Below are 22,418 nucleotides of genomic sequence, written 5' to 3'. Positions count from 1 at the left end.
ACTCAATGGGCCCTTTCAATTTAGCAACTCATTTCCTTCGGTTCAGAGAAAATTTCCTGAGTAACTTCTTTGATAGTTTCCCTTAATCCGTCTCTTACTGGAACTCTTATTGTCTGAAAGTTACAGCTCCAGGATTGGTTCTCTCACATTCTAAATTTTCATCTTTACCAACTTTATTTATGTTGTAATCCTCCTATTGTGTTTTGGCTTGTTTATTTTGATTTATTTTATTTCTGTAATTTTTTAAATTTCCAAGAGCTATTTTTTCCCCCCCTGACCATCCATATTGTCATTGAAAGAAAAACTCTTTTCTGGTTTTATGGTTAAAATATCTGTCTTACATCTCTCTGCATTTTTCCTTTTTTCTTTTCTTCTCCCTGAAAAGACTCTCTTTCTGTACATTGCTGTTTTCTACTTTTTATTTTGGCCCACGTTTTTCATATGAGAGACTCTCTTTAGATGTACTATGATTCTTGATGGTCTGCTTGTAAGTGGGAAACTCTTACAGAGCTCATAGAACATACTACAAAGTTCTAAAGTAAAACAGTCTGGTATTGGCATATGAAGAGGCAAACAAATAGAACAGACTGATGAGTCCAGAAGTAGGTCCAAGAACAAATGGAAATGTAGTATGTGAGAAACATTAGATCTTGATTAATGGGGAGACAGCATTGAAACAACTAAATAGCTATTTGGGAAAAGATAAAGTTGGATTCATTCCTCATACCATATACTCCAAAAGCATGAAAGGTAAATGAGATGAATAAACTTCAAATGCATGAGAGATACATACAAGTACATACAAGTACTAAAGAGAAAATATAAGTGATTCACTTTATAACTTGAGAGTAGTGACACACTAATTATGACTTTAAATCCAAAAGTAGTGAATGAAAAGATTAATTTGACTATACAAAAATAAAAATATTTTGCAGGACAAAAGATCAAATTTCTACCAATAAGCAACGTCAAAAGATGTTGATAAACTAAAAGAAAAATATTTTGCAGGACAAAAGATCAAATTTCTACCAATAAGGAACGTCCAAAGACATGATAAACTAACACACACTAATTATGACTTTAAATCCAAAAGTAGTGAATGAAAAGATTAATTTGACTATACAAAAATAAAAATATTTTGCAGGACAAAAGATCAAATTTCTACCAATAAGCAACGTCAAAAGATGTTGATAAACTAAAAGAAAAATATTTTGCAGGACAAAAGATCAAATTTCTACCAATAAGGAACGTCCAAAGACATAATAAACTAAAAGAAACTATTTATGTGTATTATAGCTTAAAGCAAATTAATGCATAAGAGAAAAGGAATAAAACAATCTTTTAAAAGAAAGATCCTGCAATTAAAAACTTGAATTATAAATATCTATATGAAGTCATCAATTTTTTCCTATATCACATACCTTTCATTAACTACAAGAGTCTACAAGCAAAGACAACCCAATGGAAATGAGCACACTACGCTAAGCACTGGAACCTGGTTCATAAATACCATTTTTCACTAAAACAAACCAAGTCCCTTGCAGAAATGGCTGATCCAGACCTGGGGCAAACTAAGGACAAGGTGAGCTTGGGAAATCTCGTTGCATCAGAAATCAAGGAAGCATTCAAAGCGTCAACCTGACTGGCTGAAGAATGCTCAGATAGCTGGTAAACATTGTTTCTGGATGCGTCTGTAGGGCTGTCTCTGAAAGAGACTAGCATTTGACCTGGTGGAGTAAATAAAGAAGATTCCCTCCCCAATGTGGGTAGGCATCATCCAGTCTTTTAAAAAAAATACTTAAGCATTTATTTGACTGCACTGAGTCTTAGTTGTAGCACTCAGGAGCTTTGATCTTAGTTGCAGCATGTGGGATCTAATATCCCAGACCAGGTCTCCCCCATTAGGAGCGCAGAGTCTTAGCCACTGGACCACCAGAGAAGACTCCATCATCCAATCACTGAAGGGTATGAATAAAACAAAAAAGCAGAGGAAGGGCAAATTCCATCTCTCTGCTTGAGCTGGAACTTTAACCTTCTCCAGCTCTTGTACACTGGAGCTCCTGGCCTTTGGACTCTGGACTGGGGATTAACACAATCAGCACCCCCCCTCTATCTCCTTTTCTTGGGATTTTGAGTTCATCCCAGGGCTTATACTCTTGGCTCCCTTGGTTCTTGGACCTTTGAGTTTAGACCAGCTTTCCTGTATCTCCAGCTTACAGATAGCAGATTGTGGGATTTCTCAGCATCCCTGATAATAAATCTCTTTAGATATTGGTCCTGTTTCTCTAAAGAACCCTGACTTATAAATGGGATGTGTTAAAAGAACACAGGAGGAGCTTGAAAGGGCTCACACTAGCCAAATTTATAAGAAGAGATTGAGCATCAAATGTGGCTTTACTGTATTGTAATGACTGTGAATTGTCACAAAAAATTGAAAAAGAAAATAATTCCTTGAGTCCAAAGTGACAACCAAAAGATAAAGATAAAATTTAATTTACCACCACTGAGGAGAATATTTAAACATTTCCTTTGGGCTTCCCTTGTGGCTCAGCTGGTAAAGAATCCGCCTGCAGTGTGGGAGGCCTGGGTTCAGTCCCTGGATTGGGAAGATCCCCTGGAGAAGGGAAAAGCTACCCACTCCAGTATTCTGGCCTGGAGAAGTCCATGGACTATACAGTCCATGGGCTTGAAAAGAGTCGGACATGACTGAGTGACTTTCACTTTCTTCTATAAATTGACCAAAGGAAATAGTTAAGCATTTGCCCTGATGTTCAGGAAGAACTGTAGTTCACCCCCATTGATAAGGGAGAGCTTTTCTTTATAGAATGTCAGCTAACACATGTAGAATAAATGGTAGAAAGTCACCATTTTGCAGCTCCTCCAATGAAATAATCATTTCAAAGAAAGATCTTGAATGTATGCTAATTCATCAGGTTGCCAAGGAACAACAGAGTGCCAAGGGATCATATGTTAATGACAAAGGAAAGCAGCATGTCTTCACAACTAAGAGCCCTCCGAGTCACCATCTTGACAAGTGATGAAACAGGATCACTAACAGTGGACACCTGGACACTGTGTTTCTCCGGATGAGATCTAATGTGAAGTTCCTGCCTTCTCTTTAGCTCATTCTTGTCAGAAATACTTTAAACACAGCCTGAACATAACTGAGTCTTTAGTTGGATTCCAATTGATGGGAAATACAGAAGATAGAGAAACAAGGTTAATGACACTACAAAGAAACCATCAGACAGTTTAAGAATATGAGACATTCTACAAGACAACTGGCTTGGTCTTTTCAAATAGTCAACGTCATTTTTTAAAATGTGGGAATAATTTAGTGAAGACTAAAGAGTAGTGACAACCAGGGGCAATGCATGAAGCTTGACTGAATCTTCTTTTTTAATTTTTATTTTACATTAGAGTATAGTTGATTTCCAATATTGTGTTGGTTTCAGGTATACAGCAAACTGATTCAGTTATATATATATATATATACATTTATCCATGCTTTTTCAGATTTTTTCCCCATGTACATTATTACAGAATATTGAATTGAGTTCCCTGTTGACAGTAGGTCCTTGATACCTATTTTACATATAGTAGATATGTGTACGGAGAAGGCAATGGCACCCTACTCCAGTACTCTTGCCTGGAAAATCCCATGGACGGAGCAGCCTGGTAGGCTACAGTCCATGGGGTTGCAAAGAGTCAGACACGACTGAGTGACTTCACTTTCACTTTTCACTTTCATGCATTGGAGAAGGAAATGGCAACCCACTCCAGTGTTCTTGCCTGGAGAATCCCAGGGACGGGGGAGCCTGGTAGGCTACTGTCTATGGGGTCACACAGAGTCGGACACGACTGAAGTGACTTAGCATAGCATAGCATAGCATAGGTATGTGTATGTTAATCCCCAAACCCTAATTTATCCCTCCCCGCCCCCTTAATTGGATCTTGACTGAGAAAATAATAAAGCAATAATAAAAAGCTTATTAAATGAAAAATGGGAAAATTTGAGCATAGACTGTATATCCAATGGTATTATGGAATTATTATTAATTTTCCTAGGTATGATAAGAGTATCATGGCTTTGTAGGAGAGTGTCCTTAATTTTTAGAATATGCAAGCTGAAGTTGTTTACAGGAAAAGCACATGCTACCTGCAACTTCCAAAGGGTTAAGCATACATATAAAATACATTCATAGAGAGAGGAAGTCAATATGGCAAAATGTTAACAATTACTGGGCCTAGATGGAGAGTATTATGGTGATCATTGTACTGTTCTTTCAAGTTTTCTATATGTTAGAAAAATTTCATGGTAAATTAGAAGAAAAAAAATGAAGCTGATGTGAAGCCTTGAGTCCATGGGTTACTTAATAGTGTTTCATCTTGACCACAAAACCCCTCTAGTGTGTCTTTAGGCCTATTAATATTTTATTGGCTTAGTCTAATTACACAGGGAGAATGTTCCAGTCTCCTTTCTGTTTAGCTTTAGCCAAACAGGCCAACATTTTGGCCAAAAGGAAGGATAGTGTGTGGAGAGAGGAGTCTTATAACTCAATATATAAAGTTTTACTTAAATCCTCTGTTTTTAGGTATGGAAATCCTGGCCACAAGAATATCTCGTTTTCCCCAGGCCAGAGACCTGCTCTTTCACTCTTTCCAGAGTAACCAGTAACTCTTTCCAGGACAGTAACCCAGCTGAAAAGAATCTGTGGCTGCTAATGACTGAGCTTTCAGGAGTTTAGTGATACAGATCTGGGGGTTTCCTGAACTTTCTCCACTGCTGCTTCAAAATCCATCTTCTCAGGTGTGTTCAGTTATTATCATCTGACTATCTACAGGTCTTCCAGCTTCCAAAATTCCTTTTTTGTCTCTTATTCTCTTTGTGGGTTTATGCTTTTTTTTTTTAAAGTGCACTTCTGTGACATTTTATTGGGATTTGAGAAAAGAGCAGAGACTAATGCACGTAATCAATCCATCAGCCTTTACTGGAAGTCAATCTGATGTTCTTTAGCCTCTTTTTCCCATATGCTAGTTTGAAAGTTATCTCTTCTTTGTATTCTTTAATGGGTTGTCCTTGAAATTTTAATCTTTCTGTTTGACTTAACAAAGTCTAAAGATAATCAATATTCTTATCTTTTTTCTGAATAATGCAAAGACTGCAGAAAGCTTTCATTTTGACCTCTCCTTTCCCGCTTTCCACACTACTTTGGTCTAATATTTTCTTTGTTGTTTCCAACACCTCCTTTTAAGCAGTCCCTTCATCGATAACATTTATTGAGGCTCCCTGCCATGTGGCAAGAGGTGTTCTGAGCACTGGAAATACAACAGTTAATAAGAGAGACAAAACTACTCATAAAAATGTGTTTTAAAAAATTTTATACATTTACTTACTTATTTGACTACACCAGGTCTTAGTTGCGGCGTGTGGTCTAGTTCCCTGACCAGGAATCGAACTTGGGCCTCCTGCATTGAGAACAGAGTGTTAGCCGCTGAACCACCAGGGAAGTCCCATAAAAATGTTTTATGTTAGGTTGAACTATATGAAATTTCTAATATTTTGCCAATTTTTAGTTATAAAAGACTCATCTCAAGTTGGTTAACTATATGTATGTTTAAATATATACATATGCATATTTATATAAATACATGTAAAATCACTAATGCTTTTTTAATTTACCTAAACAGTTATTAATTTCATTGTTTATTGCTTCCATGTTACCTGTATCCCACTTCTCTCTGGGTCTGTTTCCATTTCAGATCCTGAGTAGTTCTTTCTAAAAACATTTTTATTTATTTATGGCTAGTCTGGGTCTTCACTGCTGCGTGGGCTTTTCTCTAGTTGCGGTGCACTGGTTTCTCATTGCGGTGGCTTCTCTTTTTGTGGAGCACAGACTTTAGGGCAAGTGGGCTTCAGGAGTTGCAGCGCGTGGGCTCAGTAGTTGTAGCTCTTGGGCTCCAGAGCACCGGCTCAGTAGTTGTGGCGTATGGGCTTAGCTGCTCTGCAGCATGCGGGATCTTACCAGATCAGGGATCAGACCCATGTCTCCTGAATTGGCAGGCAGATTCTTTACACTGAGCCACCAGGGAAGTCCCTGAGTAGTTCTTTGAATGAAGATCTGTCAGTGATAAAAGTCCTTCTCTGAAATTAACCTGTTACCCTTGAATAACGGTTTACTTGAGTATGATTCTTAGTTGGCCATTCATTTACCTCAGTCCCTTGAAAATATATTGCTGATAAGCCAGCTGAGAGTTTAATAATTTTCATTTGTAGATAATTAGTCTTTTCTCTTTGGCTGGTTTTAAGATACTTTGTCTTTGATATTCTGCAGATTCATTATACTGTGTCTTGATTTGTATTTGTTTTCATTTAATTTTAATCCTACTCAAGACTCAGGATGCTTCTTATATATGATGATTCAGATCACAACTTTCTTCAATTTTCAAAATTTCTCAGTCATCATCTTTTGAATATTGCCTGTTCTAAAGTGTTTGTGTTACCTGTGCAGAAATCCTAGTAGGAATATATTGGGTCTTCAAACTCTGTTCTTCATGCCTCTTAATATTTATTTATTTTTATTTTATTTTTGGCTGCTCTGGGTCTTGGTTGCTGCACGCAGCCTTGCTCTAGGTGCAGAGACTAGGGACTACTCTCTCGTGGTGGTGTGTGGGCTTCTCACTGTAGTGGCTTCTCTTGCTATAAAGCATGGGCTCCAGGGTATGCAGACTTCAGTTGTTGCGATTCATGGGCTCCAAGAGCACAGGCTCAGTAGTTGTGGCATATGGACTTAGTTGCCCCACGGCATGTGGGATCTCTCTGGATCAGGGATCGAACCCGTATCCCCTGCATTGCAAAATGGATTCTTATCCACTGTACCGCCAAGGAAGTCCAAGAACAAGGTACCTTTTCATCTTTATAAATATACATTAATTTTTTTTAAACTCTACATCCAGGTTATGTTGTCAATTATTGGACTGGAGGGAAAAAAAAAACAGATGGCTAACTCTTTTCCAAAAGTGCAGCTGTCTGTGAAACTCAGCTAGCCCTGGTGGCTCAGACAGTAAAGAATCTGCCTGCAATATGGGAGGCCTGGGTTCAGTCCCTGGGTTGGGAGGATCCCCTGGAGAAGGGAATGGCAACCCACTCTGGTATCTTGCCTGGAGAATTCCATGGACAGAGGAGCCTGGCAGGGTGCAGTTCATGGGATCACAAAGAGTCAGACACAACGGAGTGACTAAGCACACACACGCTATGCAACAGGAAAACAGTGAAGACAAGGAAACAAACAAGTTTTGTGGAAATAATCTGGTTTAAGACACTTCATAGTGTTATCTGACTCTCCTTGTTGTATTATCAAAATATCTGCTTGTCCCACTATTTGATGATGTTAAATATGATCACTTGTTTAAGATAACCCACCAGATTTCTCCCCACTACAAAAGTAAAGTTTAGTGATTGATACATAATCTGTGGGGAAGGCATGTATGCATTCCTTTCCTCAATAATGTTTCATTTAATGGTTTTAGCATTTATTGATGAACCTTGCCTGAATCAAATATTCCCTGAGGGTTGCAAAATAGCAATTTAGAAAAATTACAGTATTCCATTCACATGTATTAGCTGTTTTCTTCTATAAGTAAGAACTTTTAGGGTATTGGGTTTTGAATCCAAAGACCTGAACAAAAATGTTTAACCTGAATCTAATGATGAGGAAGTTAGTTAAATTCATATCATCTTCTCTGGACTCTTCAAAAGAAGTCCGTGTCTGGGCTGGTGAATACTGTTCTTAATGTAAAGAGAATACAGAGACATAACAACCTGAGGAAGTGTGTCGGATCCTGAATTTTAAAAAAAGACAGAGAGAGAGAAAACAGCTATAAAAGCCATTTGGAGAGAACTGGGAAAACTTGGATATGTGGTGTACATGAGATGATATTGAAGAATTATGTTGACCTTCATAGTGTGATAGTGGTATTCTGTTTATGTCCAGTGTGCTTATTCTTAGGAGATGTATGTTGAAGTATTTAGTGTGAAGTGTCACTCCGTATACAATTATTTAAAATGGCTCCTAGGGACTTCCCTGCTGGCCCACTGGTTAAGATTTTATGTTTCAATGCAAGGGATGTTGGTTCAATCCCTGGTCAGGGAACTAAAATCCCACATGCCTTGCAGGCAAAAAAATCAAAATATAAAACAGAAGCAATATTGTATCACATTCAATAAAGACTTTAAAAGTGGTTTATATATTTTAAAAAACTTAAAAAATATTGAAATGGGAGGCAGCGGGAGCTTTCCCACCATGGCCACTAGGCCAATCTCTGTCTAAGTGGAACCAAGGATGCCACAAGGAGGGCCTTGATGAGAAGGTTAGTAAACCACTGCTGTGAGAACTCTCTCTCCAGGCAAGGCCAGTAGTCAACATCCACATGCCAAAGGATAGAGTCACTGGTCAGCACCAAGGCTATGGCTTTGTGGAATTCTTAGGTGAGGAAGATGCTGACTCAGCCATAAACATCATGAACATGATCAAACTCTATGGGAAGCCAATACAGGTGAAGAAGGCATCAGCTCACAGCAAAAACTTGGATGTGGGGGCCAACATTTTCATTGGGAACCTGGACCCAGAGATCCATGACAAGTTGCTTTATGATACTTTAAGTGCCTATGGGTTCATCTTGCAAACTCCCAAGGTTATGTGGGACCCTGACACAGGCAACTCCGAAGGTCATGCCTTTATTAGTTCAGTTTCATTTGACGCTTTGGATCCAGCGACTGAGCCATGAATGGGCAGTACCTCTATAACCTCCCCATCGCTGTGGGAGGACACAGAAGGACTCCAAGGGCGAGTGCCATGGCTCAGCAGCTGAACGACTTGTGGCAGCACAGAACCACTCTCCCAGGCTGACGACCCTCATCAGCTGTTTGCCGATGCACCACCTCCACCCTCTGCGTCCAATCCTGTGGTATCATCTTTGAGGTCTGGGCTTCCTCCTCCATGCATGCCTCCTTCTGGCTCTGTCCCACCCCCAGTACCGCCTCCTGGAGCCCTTCCACTCAGGATATCCCCAGTCATGCCCCCCCACCTATGCCTCCTGGGGCTGGAGGACATGGTCCCCCATCAGCGGGAACCCCAGGGGCTGGACATCCTGGACACGGACACTCACATCCTCACCCATTCCCACTGGGTGGGATGCTCCATCTAGAGATGTCTCAGATGCAGCTGGTCCACCATAGCCCTCACGGCTTGGGACAGCCCCATGCTGGGCCCCCTGGCTCTGGAGGGCAGCCATCACCCCAACCACCACCTGGGATGCGTCACCCTTGACATCTTCTCATGAGCATGCCCCACCCCCTCCAGGGGCCTCTGTTTGGCTCTACTGTGGGTCTCCCAGTCCTATGCCTCCGCATGGTATGCATGGACCTCCTCTACTGATGCCCCCTAACGGATGGATACACTGGCCCTCCATGACCTCCACCCTATGGCTACCAGTGGGGGCCGTTCCCTCCACCCAGACCCACTTCCTGGTCTCCAGTTCCCCCTCGAGGCCCACTTCGAGGCCTTCTCCCTCGGTGATTTCTCATTGTGTTTCCTCCTATTATAGCCTCCCAATGTCTGTTTACTTCCTTGGACCAATCAGAGTTGCTATAACACTGAGGAGCTAAGGCACTAATCCCTTGCAGGCCTTTCTTTTTTAAGTGTAATTTTTTTTCACAAGAGGTTTTATTTATTTACTTTTTTCTATGTTGGCCCTATGTGTTTTGCAAATACACAGAGAAAATAAAATGGTTCCACACACATATGTGTACACCTAACATGTACACATATACAAATACCTGCAACCAAACCAAACATTTTAAAAACTAAAACTATAAAATATCATCAAACAGGGAAGCATGGGTGTGTCTTGCATCTACGTACTGTATTATTCTAGTTTGGCCAGAAAAACAGAAGCCACTCAGTTTTTCAAGTGTGAAAGACTATATTGTAGAAAATTAAAGGTTGATAAAGCTGTTGGAAGGGCTGAAGGAGTGACCATCTCAATTAGTTCTAGAAGGAGTGATTCTCAAAAACTCACCTGTAAGTGGCTACAAATGGGAAAGTGAAAGTTGCTCAGTTGTGTCCGACTCTTTGTGATCCCATGGACTATACAGTCCATGGAATTCTTTAGGCCAGAATACTGGAGTGGGTACCTTTTCCCTTATCCAGGGGATCTTCCCAACCCAGGGATCAAACCCAGGTCTCCTGCATTGCAGGTGGATTCATTACCAGTTGAGCCACAAGGGAAGCCCAAGAATACTGGAGAGGGTAGCCTATCCCTTCTCCAGCGGATATTCCCGACCCAGGAATCAAACTGGGGTCTTCTGCATTGCAGGTGGATTCTTTACCAACTGAGCTATCAGGGAAGCCCCTACAAATGGGAAGCTCACCTAACTATCTTAGTTTGCAAAGCCAATGAGAGTGATTCTTAAGAAAGTCACCCAGGGGGCTATCCTGGTGGTCCAGTGGTTAAGAATCTGTCTGCCAATGCAGGAAACACAGGATCGATCCCTGTTCTGGGAACTAAGATGCCTCAAGCCTGTTCGTCACAAATACTGAGCTTGGGCACCTTGGAACCCATAATCTGCAACAAGAGAAGACGCTGCCTTGAGAAACCCGAGCACCGCAACTAGAGAGCAGCCCCTACTCGCTGTTACTAGAGAAAGCCTGTACACAGCAACAAAGGGCCCATGAGCTGCAACAAAGGCTCAGCACAGCTATAAATAAACAAATAAACAAAAAAAATTTTAAAAAGAAGAAAAAGTCATCTGGAAGCTGCTTTAAACTCCAAGTCTGGCTGTGTATCTGCCTGCAACAACCAGTGAAGAATAATGGTCTCTACCCTTGCATCTTACACTGGTGACTCTTATCTAGGCCCACAGAGAGAAGGGAATTCTGGGAAATGTGGTTCCAGGTGTCTCCTCTGCACCACAGAAAAGACCTTGGAAACAGTGGTGATGATGATGATTCAGACAATCAAGTGTATACTTTATAGCTTCAGTCAGTTCAATCGCTCTGTTGTGTCCAACTCTTTGTCACCCCATAGACTACAGCATGCCAGCCTTCCCTGTCCATCACCAACTCCCAGAGCTTGCTCAGACACATTTCCATTGAGTTGGTGATGCCATCCAACCATCTCATCCTCTGTCATCCGCTTCTCCTCCTGCCTTCAATCTTTCCCAGCATCAGGGTCTTTTTCAATGAATCCGTTCTTCATATCAGGTGGCCAAAGTACTGGAGCTTCAGCTTCAGCATCAGTCCTTTCAGGGAATATTCAGGACTGATCTCCTTTAGGATGGACTGGTTGGGACTCCTTGCAGTCCAAGGGACTCTCAAGAGTCTTCTCCAACACCATAGTTCAAAAGCATCAATTCTTTGGTGCTCAGCTTTCTTTATGGCCCAACTCTCACATCCATACATGGCTACTGGAAAAACCATAGCTTTGACTAAATGGACCTTTGTCAGCAAAGTAATGTCTCAGCTTTTTAATATGTTATCTAGGTTGGTCATAGCTTTTCTTCCAGGGAGCAAGCATCTTTTGCTTTCTTTCATGGCTGCAGTCACCATCTGTAGTGATTTTGGAGCCCAAGAAAATAGTTTCTCACTGTTTCCTTTGTTTCCCCATCTATTTGCCATGAAGTGATGAGACCGGATGCCATGATCTTCGTTTTCTGAATGTTGAGTTTTAAGCCAACTTTTTCTCTCTCCTCTTTCACTTTCATCAAGAGGCTCATTAGTTCTTTTCTTTCTGCCACAACAGTGGTGTCATCCGCATATCTGATGTTACTGATATTTCTCCTGGCAATCTTGATTCCAGTTTGTGCTTCATCCAGCTAGACATTGTGCATGATGTACTCTGCATAGAAGTGAAATAAGCAGGGTGACAATATACAGCCTTGATGTACAGTTTAGTTCAGTTGCTCAGTCATGTCCAACTCTTTGCGACCCCATGAATCACAGCACGCCAGGCCTCCCTGTCCATCACCAACTCCCGGAGTTTACTCAAACTCATGTCCATTGAGTTGTCCAAACTCATCCCCTTCTCCTCCTGCACCCAATACCTCCCAGAATCAGGGTGTTTTCCAATGAGTCAACTCTTCGCATGAGGTGGCCAAAAGTATTGGAGTTTCAACTTTAGTATCAGTCCTTCCAGTGAACACCCAGGACTGATCTCCTTTAGAATGGACTGGTTGGATCTCCTTGCAGTCCAAGGGACTCTCAAGAGTCTTCTCCAACACCACAGTTCAAAAGCATCAATTCTTCAGCGCTCAACTTTCTTCAAAGTCCAACTCTCACATCCATACATGACCACTGGAAAAACCATAGCCTTGACTAGACAGACTTTTGTTGGCAAAGTAATGTCTCTGCTTTTGAATATGCTATCTAGGTTGGTCATAACTTTCCTTCCAAGGAGTAAGCGCCTTTTAATTTCATGGCTGCAATCACCATCTGCAGTGATTTTGGAGCCTCCCAAAATAAAGTCTGACACTGTTTCCACTGTTTCCCCATCTATTTCCCATGAAGTGATGGGACCAGATGCCATGATCTTCGTTTTCTGAATGTTGAGCTTTAAGCCAACTTTTTCACTCTCCTCTTTCACTTTCATCAAAAGGCTCTTTAGTTCCTCTTCACTTTCTGCCATAAGTGTGGTGTCATCTGCATATCAAGGTTATTGATATTTCTCCCAGCAATCTTGATTCCAGCTTGTGCTTCTTCCAGTCCAGCGTTTCTCATGATGTACTCTGCATATAAGTTAAATAAGCAGGATGACAATATACAGCCTTGACAAACTCCTTTTCCTATTTGGAACCAGTCTGTTGTTCCATGTCCAGTTCTAACTGTTGCTTCCGGACCTGCATACAGGTTTCTCAAGGGGCAGGTCAGGTGGTCTGGTATTCCCGTCTCTTTCAGAATGTTCCACAGTTTATTGTGATCCACACGGTCAAAGGCTTTGGCATAGTCAATAAAGCAGAAATAGATGTTTTTCTGGAACTGTCTTGCTTTTTCCATGATCCAGCGGATGTTGACAATTTGGTCTCTGGTTCCTCTGCCTTTTCTAAAACCAGCTTGAACATCGGGAAGTTCATGGTTCACGTATTGCTGAAGCCCGGCTTGGAGAATTTTGAGCATTACTTTACTAGCATGTGAGATGAGTGCAATTGTGCGGTAGTTTGAACATCCTTTGGCATGGCCTTTCTTTAGGATTGGAATGAAAGCTGACCTTTTCCAGTCCTGTGGCCACTGCTGAGTTTTCCAAATTTGCTGGCATATTGAATGCAGCACTTTCACAGCATCATCTTTCAGGATCTGAAAGAGCTCAACTTTAATTCCAACACGTCCACTTGCTTTGTTCGTAGTGATGCTTTCTAAGGCCCACTTGACTTCACATTCCAGGAGGTCTGGCTCTAGGTGAGTGATCACACCATCATGAGTATCTCAGTCGTGAAGATCTTTTTTGTGCCGTTCTTATGTGTATTCTTGCCACCTCTTCTTAATATCTTCTTCTGTTAGATCCATACCATTTCTTTCCTTTATTGAGCCCATCTTTGCATGAAATGTTCCCTAGGTATCTCTAATTTTCTTAAAGAGATCTCTAGTCTTTCCCATTCTATTGTTTTCCTCTATTTCTTTGCATTAATCACTGAAGAAGGCTTTCTTATCTCTTCTTGCTATTCTTTGGAACTCTGCATTCAGATGCTTATATCTTTCCTTTTCTCCTTTCTTTTCACTTCTCTTCTTTTCACAGCTATTTGTAAGGCCTCCTCAGACAGCCATTTTACTTTTTTGCATTTCTTCTTCTTGGGGATGGCCTTGATCCCTGTCTCCTATACAATGTCACGAACCTCTGTCCATAGTTCATCAGGCACTCTGTCTACCAGATCTAGTTCCTTAAATCTATTTCTCACTTCTACTGTATAATCATAAGGGATTTGATTTAGGTCATACCTGAATGGTGTAGTGGTTTTCCCTACTTTCTTCAATTTAAGTCTAAATTTGGCAATAAGGACTTCATTATCTGAGTTACAGTCAGTTCTTGGTCTTGTTTTTGCTGACTGTATAGAGCCTCTCCATCTTTGGCTGCAAAAGAATATAATCAATCTGATTTCGGTGTTGACCATCTGGTGATGTCCATGTGTAAAGTCTTCTCTTGTGTTGTTGGAAGAGAGTGTTTGCTATGACCAGTGCGTTCTCTTGGCAAAACTCTATTAGCCTTTGCCCTGCTTCATTGTGTATTCCAAGGCCAAATTTGCCTGTTACTTCAGGTGTTTCTTGACTTCCTACTTTTGCATTCCAGTCCCCTATAATGAAAAGGACATCTTTTTTGGGTGTTAGTTCTAAAAGGTCTTGTAGGTCTTCATAGAACCGTTCAACTTCAGCTTCTTCAGCGTTACTGGTTGGGGCATAGGCTTGGATTACCGTAATACTGAATGGTTTGCCTTGGAAATGAACAGAGATCATTCTGTCGTTTTTGAGATTGCATCCAAATACTGCATTTCAGACTCTTTTGTTGATCATGATGGCTACTCCATTTCTTCTAAGGGATTCCTGCCCACAGTAGTAGATATAATGGTCATCTGAGTTAAATTCACCCATTCCAGTCCATTTTAGTTCGCTGATTCCTAGAATGTTGGCGTTCACTCTTGCCATCTCTTGTTTGACCACTTCCAATTTGCCTTGATTCGTGGATGTAACACTCCAGATTCCTATGCAATGTTGCTTTTTACAGCATCGGACCTTGTTTCTATCACAAGTCACATCCACAACTGGGTATTGTTTTTGCTTTGGCTCTATCCCTTCATTCTTTTTGGAGTTATGTCTGCACTGATCTCCAGTAGCATATTGGGCACTTACTGACTTGGGAAGTTCGTCTTTCAGTATCCTATCATTTTGCCTTTTCATACTGTTCATGGGGTTCTCAAGGCAAGAATACTGAAGTGGTTTGCCATTCCCTTCTCCAGTGGTCCACATTCAATTTTGAACCAGTCTGTTGTTCTATGTCTGGTTCTAACTGTTGCTTCTTGACCTGCATACAGATTTCTTAGGAGGCAGGAAAGGTGGTCTGGTATTACCATCTCTTTAAGAATTTTCCACAGTTTGTTGTGATCCACAGTCAAAGGCTTTGGCATAGTGAATGAAGCAGATGTTTTTCTGGAATTGTCTTGCTTTTTCTATGCTCCAGTGGATTGTAGCAATTTGATCTCTGGTTCCTCTGCCTTTTCTAAATCCAGTGAAATCTGGAAGTTCACGATTCACATACTGTTGAAGCCTCGCTTGGAGAATTTTCAATATTACTTTGCTAGTGTGTGAGATGAGTGCAATTGTGCGGTAGTTTGAACATTCTTTAGCATTGCCTTTCTATGGGATTGGAATGAAAACTGAATTTTTCCAGTCCTGTGGTCACTGCTGCATTTTCCAAATTTGGTGGCATATTTTTTACAGCATTTTTACAGCATCATATTTTAGGATTTGAAATAGCTCAGCTGGAATTTCATCAGGATCTTTTTTTGTATAGTTCTTTTGTGTATTCTTGCCACCTTTTATAGCATAGCCTCAGCAAAAAGCACTCGACTACCAGAAAGGATTTTTAAAAAATATTGTGCTAATTGACACATAGACACTGCCACATGTAAAATAGATAACTAATAAAAACCTAGTGTATAGCACAAGGAACTCTACTCGATACTCTGTGATGACCTATATGGGAATAAAATCTAAAGAAGAGTGGTGTATGTGTGTTAATTTCTCCCTCCCCCAGTCCCTGATAACCTCTGATCTACTTTCTGTCTCTGAGTTTGGCTATTCTAGGCACCATGTATAAGTGGGATCACACAAGATTTGTCCTTTTGTCTGGCTTGTTTCACTTAGCATAGTGTTGTCAAGATCCATCCATTTTTGTAGCATGTACCAGAATTCATTCTCTTTTAAGGCTAAATAATATTCCCTTGTATACATGTATATAGCATATTTTGTTTAACTATTCCTGTTCATCTGTTGAATGGACACAAGTTATGCAGTCATCTACCTACTTGCCCAAGAACCTGGGAAACACCTGGATTCCTTCCTCTCCACCTCTTTCATCCAACCAGTCAGCAGGTACTGTCAGTTCACTACTTCAGTTCCTTCAAATATATTATCTCCTACCAATCCTCACTGCCATGCCTGAGTTCAGAGGGTTCATCATCTCTCAGGTTACTCAAAACAGCCTCTAAACAGTCTCCATGCCTTCTGTCCTCCAGGTTTCCAGAGTGATCTTTCCATCACGTAACCTTTAGTGACCGCTTGCACAAGGCCCTTTATAACCAGCTCCTGGTCTCCTTACCCTTTCTGCCCCATCCCGTGCTGTCCTGAGCTATCAGGGATAAACACCTGGGTTTCAATTCTGGCTGCACCTTTTTCTGGGTGATGATGGGCACTCATTTAATATCACTAAACCCTAGCTCCTTAATCAATTGAATAAATGAATTCAATCACCCAGTTTTATGTATTATGTGATGTGCCAAACATAAGAGGAGGACATGGAGATGAATTGGACAAAATCCCTGTACTCAGAGAAATCCCATATATGTCGACAAATCATTGCACTGCAGGATAGTAAGTGCTATGCTGCTGCTACTGCTGCAAAGTCGCTTCAGTCGTGTCCGACTCTGTGCGACCCCATAGATGGCAGCCCACCAGGCTGCCCCGTCCCTGGGATTCTCCAAGCAAGAACACTGGAGTGGGTTGCCGTTTCCTTCTCCAAGTAAGTGCTATACTCCAGGAATATACAAAATGTTCCATGGTTAGTATGGAATTGTCCGTCTCCAGAGATGGGTGAGGGCAGAAGAGGGCATTTAGAGTGATATTGGAGCTGTGCAGCAGAACCTACTCTTGTCCTCCTGAAAGCATTTTTCTCTTCTTCCTGAATAATACAACTCTTTCCCAGCTGGAAATACAGCCATCCAGAATAAAGACTACATTTCCCATTCTCCTTTTCAGCTAAGTATAGCCACGTGACTATGTTCTGACCAATGGGATGTCATTAAAAGTGGTAAGAACAATTTCTGGGATGTGTCTTTAAAGGGAGGGAACATGTCCTTCCTGCTGGCTGGGAGGTAGACTTGTTGGCTGGAGCTGAAGCAGCTGAAACTTGGACATGAGCTTTTGTTGAAGACGATAATGCAACAAGACAGAAGGAGGCTTAGTTGGTCTATGTTCCACATGAGAGACAAATAGAAATCCATTTTATTTAAACTATTCATTTTCTCCTTTTTTTTTTGGTCATTTGCAGCTGAGCTTAACTAATACAAACTAACTGAAAAAAATGAATATAAGTTCACCAAGGGATATTTCAAACAGAAGGAATGGCAGGTGCAAATGCTTAGTGTCCTAAAAGAGGTGGCATGCTCAGGGAATGCCAAGGGTTTGTGTGGCAGAAGAAAAGGCTGGGTTGGGAACAGCCACAGCAGAGTAGACTGAATCGGTAGGATTGTGGCAGGGAGACCTGCTGGGGACTACGAATGTGGTCCAGGTGAGAGGTGAGTGGGGCAGTGGTAGAAATGGAGGAGAGGAGATCAATTCAAGATACATTTATAGGGCTTCCCCAGTGGCTCAGTGGTAAAGAATCTGCCTGCCAATGCAGTAGACAGGTTTGAACCCTGGTCCGAGAGGATCCCAGATGCTACGGAGCAGCTGAAGTTTGTGCACCCCAGGAAGAGAATCCACCGCAATGAGAAGCTCATGCGCCACAACCAAAGAGTAGCCCCTGCTCGCTGCAATTAGAGAAAAGCCAGCACACAGCAACAAAGACCCAGCACAACCATAAACAGATGGAAAAAAAAGATACATTTAGAAGCAAAAGTCAGGAGTTTATGAATGTATGTGTTTAAGCACACAGAGGGGGCATTCACCAGAGGAAGTCTGGGCTTTTTGGCTTCTCTTCCTCAGAGGTCCTGTAGGTAGGGTTCAGCCTTTCCCCACAGGGAGAATCCTTTTCTTGCTCCCACTCTTTGGGTCCAATGTCCCCTGGCCCAGATGCCTCTCACTACATCTAACTCCCCCAGCTTGTTTCAGGATTATTTCATAAAGTGGGAGGTGGGTGGGTCTTCAAGCCTACTGATGCTGGCTCTTCCCAGGCTGTCTGAGTAGCTCCTGGTAGGGCTGCTCAGTTTCAGGCTGGCAGCTAGACACTGTCCCTGTCTGTTTGGGGACAGAGTGCTTCTGGGCAGTTGAGTAAGAGCAGTGCCCTCAGCAACAAACAGGCTTGTCTCTATAGGTGGGCCAGCCAGCAGGTCTGCAGGAGGGCTGGAGGTAGTAGGTTTACGGGGATCTTGCGTGAGGAATTCAGGCCCACTCCTTGTAAAACTTTCCAGGAAGCATTTTTCTACTGGGGAAGGACCCAGATACTAGGGCACTTCTTAACCCCCTGCTGCTGCTGCTAAGTCACTTCAGTCATGTCTGACTCTGTGCAGCCCCATAGATGGCAGCCCACCACGCTCCTCTGTCCCTGGGATTCTCCAGGCAAGAACACTGGAGTGGGTTGCCATTTCCTTCTCCAATGCATGAAAGTGAAAAGTGAAAGTGAAGTCACTCAGTCATGTCCAACTCTTTGAGACCTCATGGACTGTAGCCTACCAGGCTCCTCCATCCATGGGACTTTCCAGGCAAGAGTACTGGAGTGGGGTGCCATTGCCTTCTCCTCTTAACCCCCTAGGTGCCAGAAAAGGGAGGTAAGCATGGGGAGGCAGCTGAGGTCATCCCTCTTTGAACCTCCACGTGGTATTTACTCAGAGCGATTGTTGCCAGAGGCCCAGGCCCTGGACTATAAAGCGGAATGTCTGCTCTCTGTGCCCAGAACTGAGCAGGTGAGCAGCCGGGGCAGAGGGATGTGGGTCGGCTTCCTAAGGGAGGAGATTGGGCAGAGCTGGGGGTGGGGACTAAGAACTAAGGACCTCCTCTTGGAGCACTGTGGCAGAATTTCTTCTTCCCTCCACCCCCAATCTCAGTTTTCCCAGCAGTGAAATGGGGGCAGGAATAAGTGAGCAGGGGAATGGGGGCAGAAGTGGCTGACGGAGCTGCTCCTGGGGTCTGGGGGCAGTGGATGGGAGGGAAATTTTATTAAGCAGTTTGAGCTCCACACTCCATATGATCTGATGAGATAAAAAAGGAGCATCCCACCCTATCCCAGGAAGATATCCCTTCCCTTGCAGCCACGTTCAACTAGGTCAGTCCTTTTGAGCCCTGACAGCTTGTGCTCCCTACACCCCAGGGAAGGGTTAACAGATTTGGGGGCAGGCCCCCCTGGGGAAAGTCCCCTGGGAGGTGTCCCTTCTTTGCTTCTTCAATTGCATCAGGCCTCCATTTGCCTTTCTTCTCAGAGAACATCATGGCAAGCGTGGCTGCATTTCTGACCTGGGCTCTGGCCCTCCTCTCACGTGAGTCTCCGACACTGACTTCTCCGTGGAGGTGTGGGTGGACTGTTCTCCCTGGAGGTGTGGGTGGACTGAGGGGTTCCTGAGGGAGGAAACCCAGCCCCTGTTCACCTCCTCTTCACAGTGCTTTCACCCACGGAGGCACGGAGAGGCTTCTGGGACTACTTCAGCCAGAGCAGCGGGGACAAAGGCAAGGTGGAGCAGCAGCAGAAGCTGGCAAGGGAGCCCACGTGAGTGGCCAGGGCAAGGGCTGCAGGAGAAGGGAGAAGACACCAGAGGGTGGGATGGCTGCTGCTGCCCGCTTCCTCCACCTCCCAGTACTCCCTGGGAAAAGACCATGCCTGCTGAGTCGCTTCAGTCATCTCTCTTTGCGACCCTATGGACCATAGCCCACCAGGCTCTTCTGTCCATGGGATTCTCCAGGAGAGGGTTACCGTGCCCTCTTCCAGGGGATCTTCCCCACCCAGGGATCGAACCTGTGTCTTTTACATCTACAGTGGCAGGCAGGTTCTTTACCACTAGCGCCCCCTGGGAAGAAACAGAGCGGTGCTAGTTCTGCCGGCTATCCTGGCGGTCCTGGGCTGTTTGGCACCCTCTGCCGGCAGCCGCCTCTGATTTCTCTTTATCTGCTGCCTTCATGCCCGCTGGAACGTGGGACCAAGGAGCAGGGGAGGGGACTCCCGGTTGCAGCTTCCAGAACGAAAAGAATATGTGGGAGTCCAGGTGCCTCTGTGCACAAGGAATTGAGCAGTGTTGATTTGGATGTGTGCTGTTCAGATCATTGTCGATCTTTGCCACATTTGTAATGCCTGCCTTAGGAGTCGCCGTTGGCTTGGGACCACCGCCCTGCATTCCCCAGAGGATCAGTGAGCGATGTCTTCGGAGCAGAGGTGAGTGGGCTAGCAGACTGATGGCTCGATTGTCTCCCCCAGGAGCCTGAAAGAAAGACTTGAGCCAGACCTCAGCGATATGGACAAGTTCCTGGAAAAGCTGGGCCCTCTGAACGGGCAGGGGAGGGAGCTTCCCAGGCTCCCACGCGACCCGGTGGGCATGTGGCAGCAGCTGCAGGAGGAGCTGGAGGAGGTGCGGGCGCGTCTGGAGCCCTACATGGCGGAGGTGCACGAGCGCGTGGGCTGGAACCTGGAGGGGCTGCGGCGGCAGCTGCAGCCCTACACGGTGGAGCTGATGGAGCAGGTGGCCCTGCGCGTGCACGAGCTGCAGGAGCAGTTGCGCGTGGTCGGAGAGGGCACCAAGGCCCAGTTGCTGGGGGGCGTGGACGAGGCGCGGGGCCTGCTGCAGGAGCTGCAGAACCGCGTGGCGCACCACACCGGCCGCGTCAAGGCGCTCTTCCACCCCTACGCCGAGCGCCTGGTGTCCGGCATTGGGCACCACGTGCAGGAGCTGCACCGCAGCGTGGCGCCGCACGCCATCGCCAGCCCCGCGCGCCTCAGCCGCTGCGTGCAGATGCTCTCCCGCAAGCTCACGCTCAAGGCCAAGGCCCTGCACGAGCGCATCCAGCAGAACCTAGACCAGCTGCGCGAGGAGCTCAGCGCCTTTGCTGGCGCCCGCGGTGACGATGCGGAGGAAGCGGCTCAACCGGATCCCCAGGTGCTGTCCCAGGAGGTGCGCCAACGACTCCAGGCTTTCCGCCAGGACACCTTCCGGCAGATTGCCGCCTTCACTCACGCCATTGACCGAGAGACTGAGCAGGTCCAGCAGCAGCTGGCGCCGCCTCCGCCAGGCCACAGTGCCTTTGCCCCGGAGTTCCTCCAAGCCGACAGAGGCAAGGCCCGGGGCGAGCTGCAGGCCCGCTTCGACGACCTGTGGGAAGACATCAACTACAGCCTTCGCGACCATAGTCCGGGCCATCGGGGAGAGCCCTGAGTGTCTACTTGTCCACGCGCTCTGGGGAGCCCGCGATCTGAGCCTCTAACAAGATGCTATGTGCGTGTCAGGGGCCATTCGGGCAGAGGGTGGAGGGTCCTGCACAGGATAGCTGAGGCCAACCAAAGGGCTGTCATCCTAGGCCTCAGGGCCTCCTGCAATTCCCCCATCCGGATGCATTACATTCACCAGGCTTTGCAAATCCGGCTTCCCGTGCTCATTTGGGAATTCTCCTGAGTTGCTCCATTCTGCGGTCGCGAGAGAGGGCAGAAAAGAGATACTCTATGTAGGAGCTCATGAACTGTAAGCCTGTTGCCATGGTGCTGAAGGCCTGTGTCCCTTTATCCCAGGGTCTGGTTCTGATCACTTCTGGCCACCTGGTGGCCACGACTACAGCTGGTCCACAGAGAGAACTCTTTTCTCCCCAGCGTTGTCATGACAGCTTCTGCTGGAGGAAGAGAAGGGAGGAAGAGAAGATGATAAGGGGAACCTGTGATGGTGTGTGTGTGTGTGTGTGTGTGTGTGTGTGTATCTCTGCTGGCTGATGCTGGTGGGGCCAAATGGTGTGGGTTGTGATGGGAGGGAGGTGAGCCTAGCCTGGATTTCCTGATATAACACTACATCTAAACAGTCCACTGAGCCCTCCAAATTATGGGGACTGCTTAAACTCTCTGGGGAGCCTACTGTGTGCCCTCCCCATCTCTGGCCCCTCCCTCCTGACTTCCAGGTGGAAGTCTAGACTTCTGACACAAGTGAAATAGATGCTTATTATGATGGAAGCTTATTTGCCTGGTGTGACTCTCATTTGGACTGTGTCTGAAAGCAGTGGCCTCACCATTATCACCAAAGCACCCCATCGCCCCCTCCAGTCCCTCGCTGCACTTTCTCATTGACCCCTCCCAGTCCAGTTCTGTTGGAGGGCTGCCGCTCTGCCTGGGCTGACAGCTATTTGTGCCTGGGCTAGAGACCCTTTGGGCTTCCCAGGTGACGCTAGTGGTAAAGAACCTGCCTGTCAGTGCAGAAGACTCGAGAGACATGGGTTCGATTCCTGGGTCAGGAAGGTCCCTTGGAGAAGGAAACAGCA

At 44.6% G+C, this 22,418-nt stretch overlaps 1 protein-coding gene and 1 pseudogene across 2 annotated transcripts; both read left to right on the top strand.

Moving 5' to 3' along the window:
* Positions 1 to 1,546: 1,546 nt before the first annotated feature.
* Positions 1,547 to 9,592, top strand: LOC147357498 (splicing factor 3B subunit 4 pseudogene; annotated as a pseudogene).
* A 9,243-nt stretch (positions 9,593 to 18,835) lies between these two features.
* APOA5 (apolipoprotein A5) lies at positions 18,836 to 21,536 on the top strand. Of its 2 annotated transcripts, none has more exons than XM_086339367.1 (4): positions 18,836 to 18,883; positions 19,397 to 19,453; positions 19,575 to 19,680; positions 20,383 to 21,536. In XM_086339367.1, the coding sequence occupies exons 2-4, from the start codon at positions 19,405 to 19,407 to the stop codon at positions 21,332 to 21,334; spliced, it is 1,107 nt and encodes a 368-aa protein (XP_086195493.1). In that variant the 5' UTR covers positions 18,836 to 18,883; positions 19,397 to 19,404; the 3' UTR covers positions 21,335 to 21,536. The 2 variants fall into 2 exon arrangements, with proteins under 2 accessions (XP_086195493.1, XP_086195492.1); XM_086339366.1 differs by lacking the exon at positions 18,836 to 18,883 and adding an exon at positions 19,023 to 19,242.
* Positions 21,537 to 22,418: the final 882 nt, after the last annotated feature.

This window comes from Bos grunniens, chromosome 15 (assembly GCF_055505025.1).
Source record: "Bos grunniens cultivar Pamir isolate PY7600 chromosome 15, Bosgru_T2T1.0, whole genome shotgun sequence".
In the NCBI taxonomy this organism is placed as follows: Eukaryota; Metazoa; Chordata; class Mammalia; order Artiodactyla; family Bovidae; genus Bos; species Bos grunniens.
This window is presented reverse-complemented; position numbering and strand designations above follow the sequence as displayed.

Bases quoted from the DNA above. Each gene is read 5' to 3' on its own strand.
- APOA5 (XM_086339367.1), top strand. From the start codon at position 19,405: ATGGCAAGCGTGGCTGCATTTCTGACCTGGGCTCTGGCCCTCCTCTCA. The intron at 19,454-19,574 runs GTGAGTCTCCGA...TCCTCTTCACAG, and splicing joins GGCTCTGGCCCTCCTCTCAC to TGCTTTCACCCACGGAGGCA. The intron at 19,681-20,382 runs GTGAGTGGCCAG...TGTCTCCCCCAG, and splicing joins AAGCTGGCAAGGGAGCCCAC to GAGCCTGAAAGAAAGACTTG.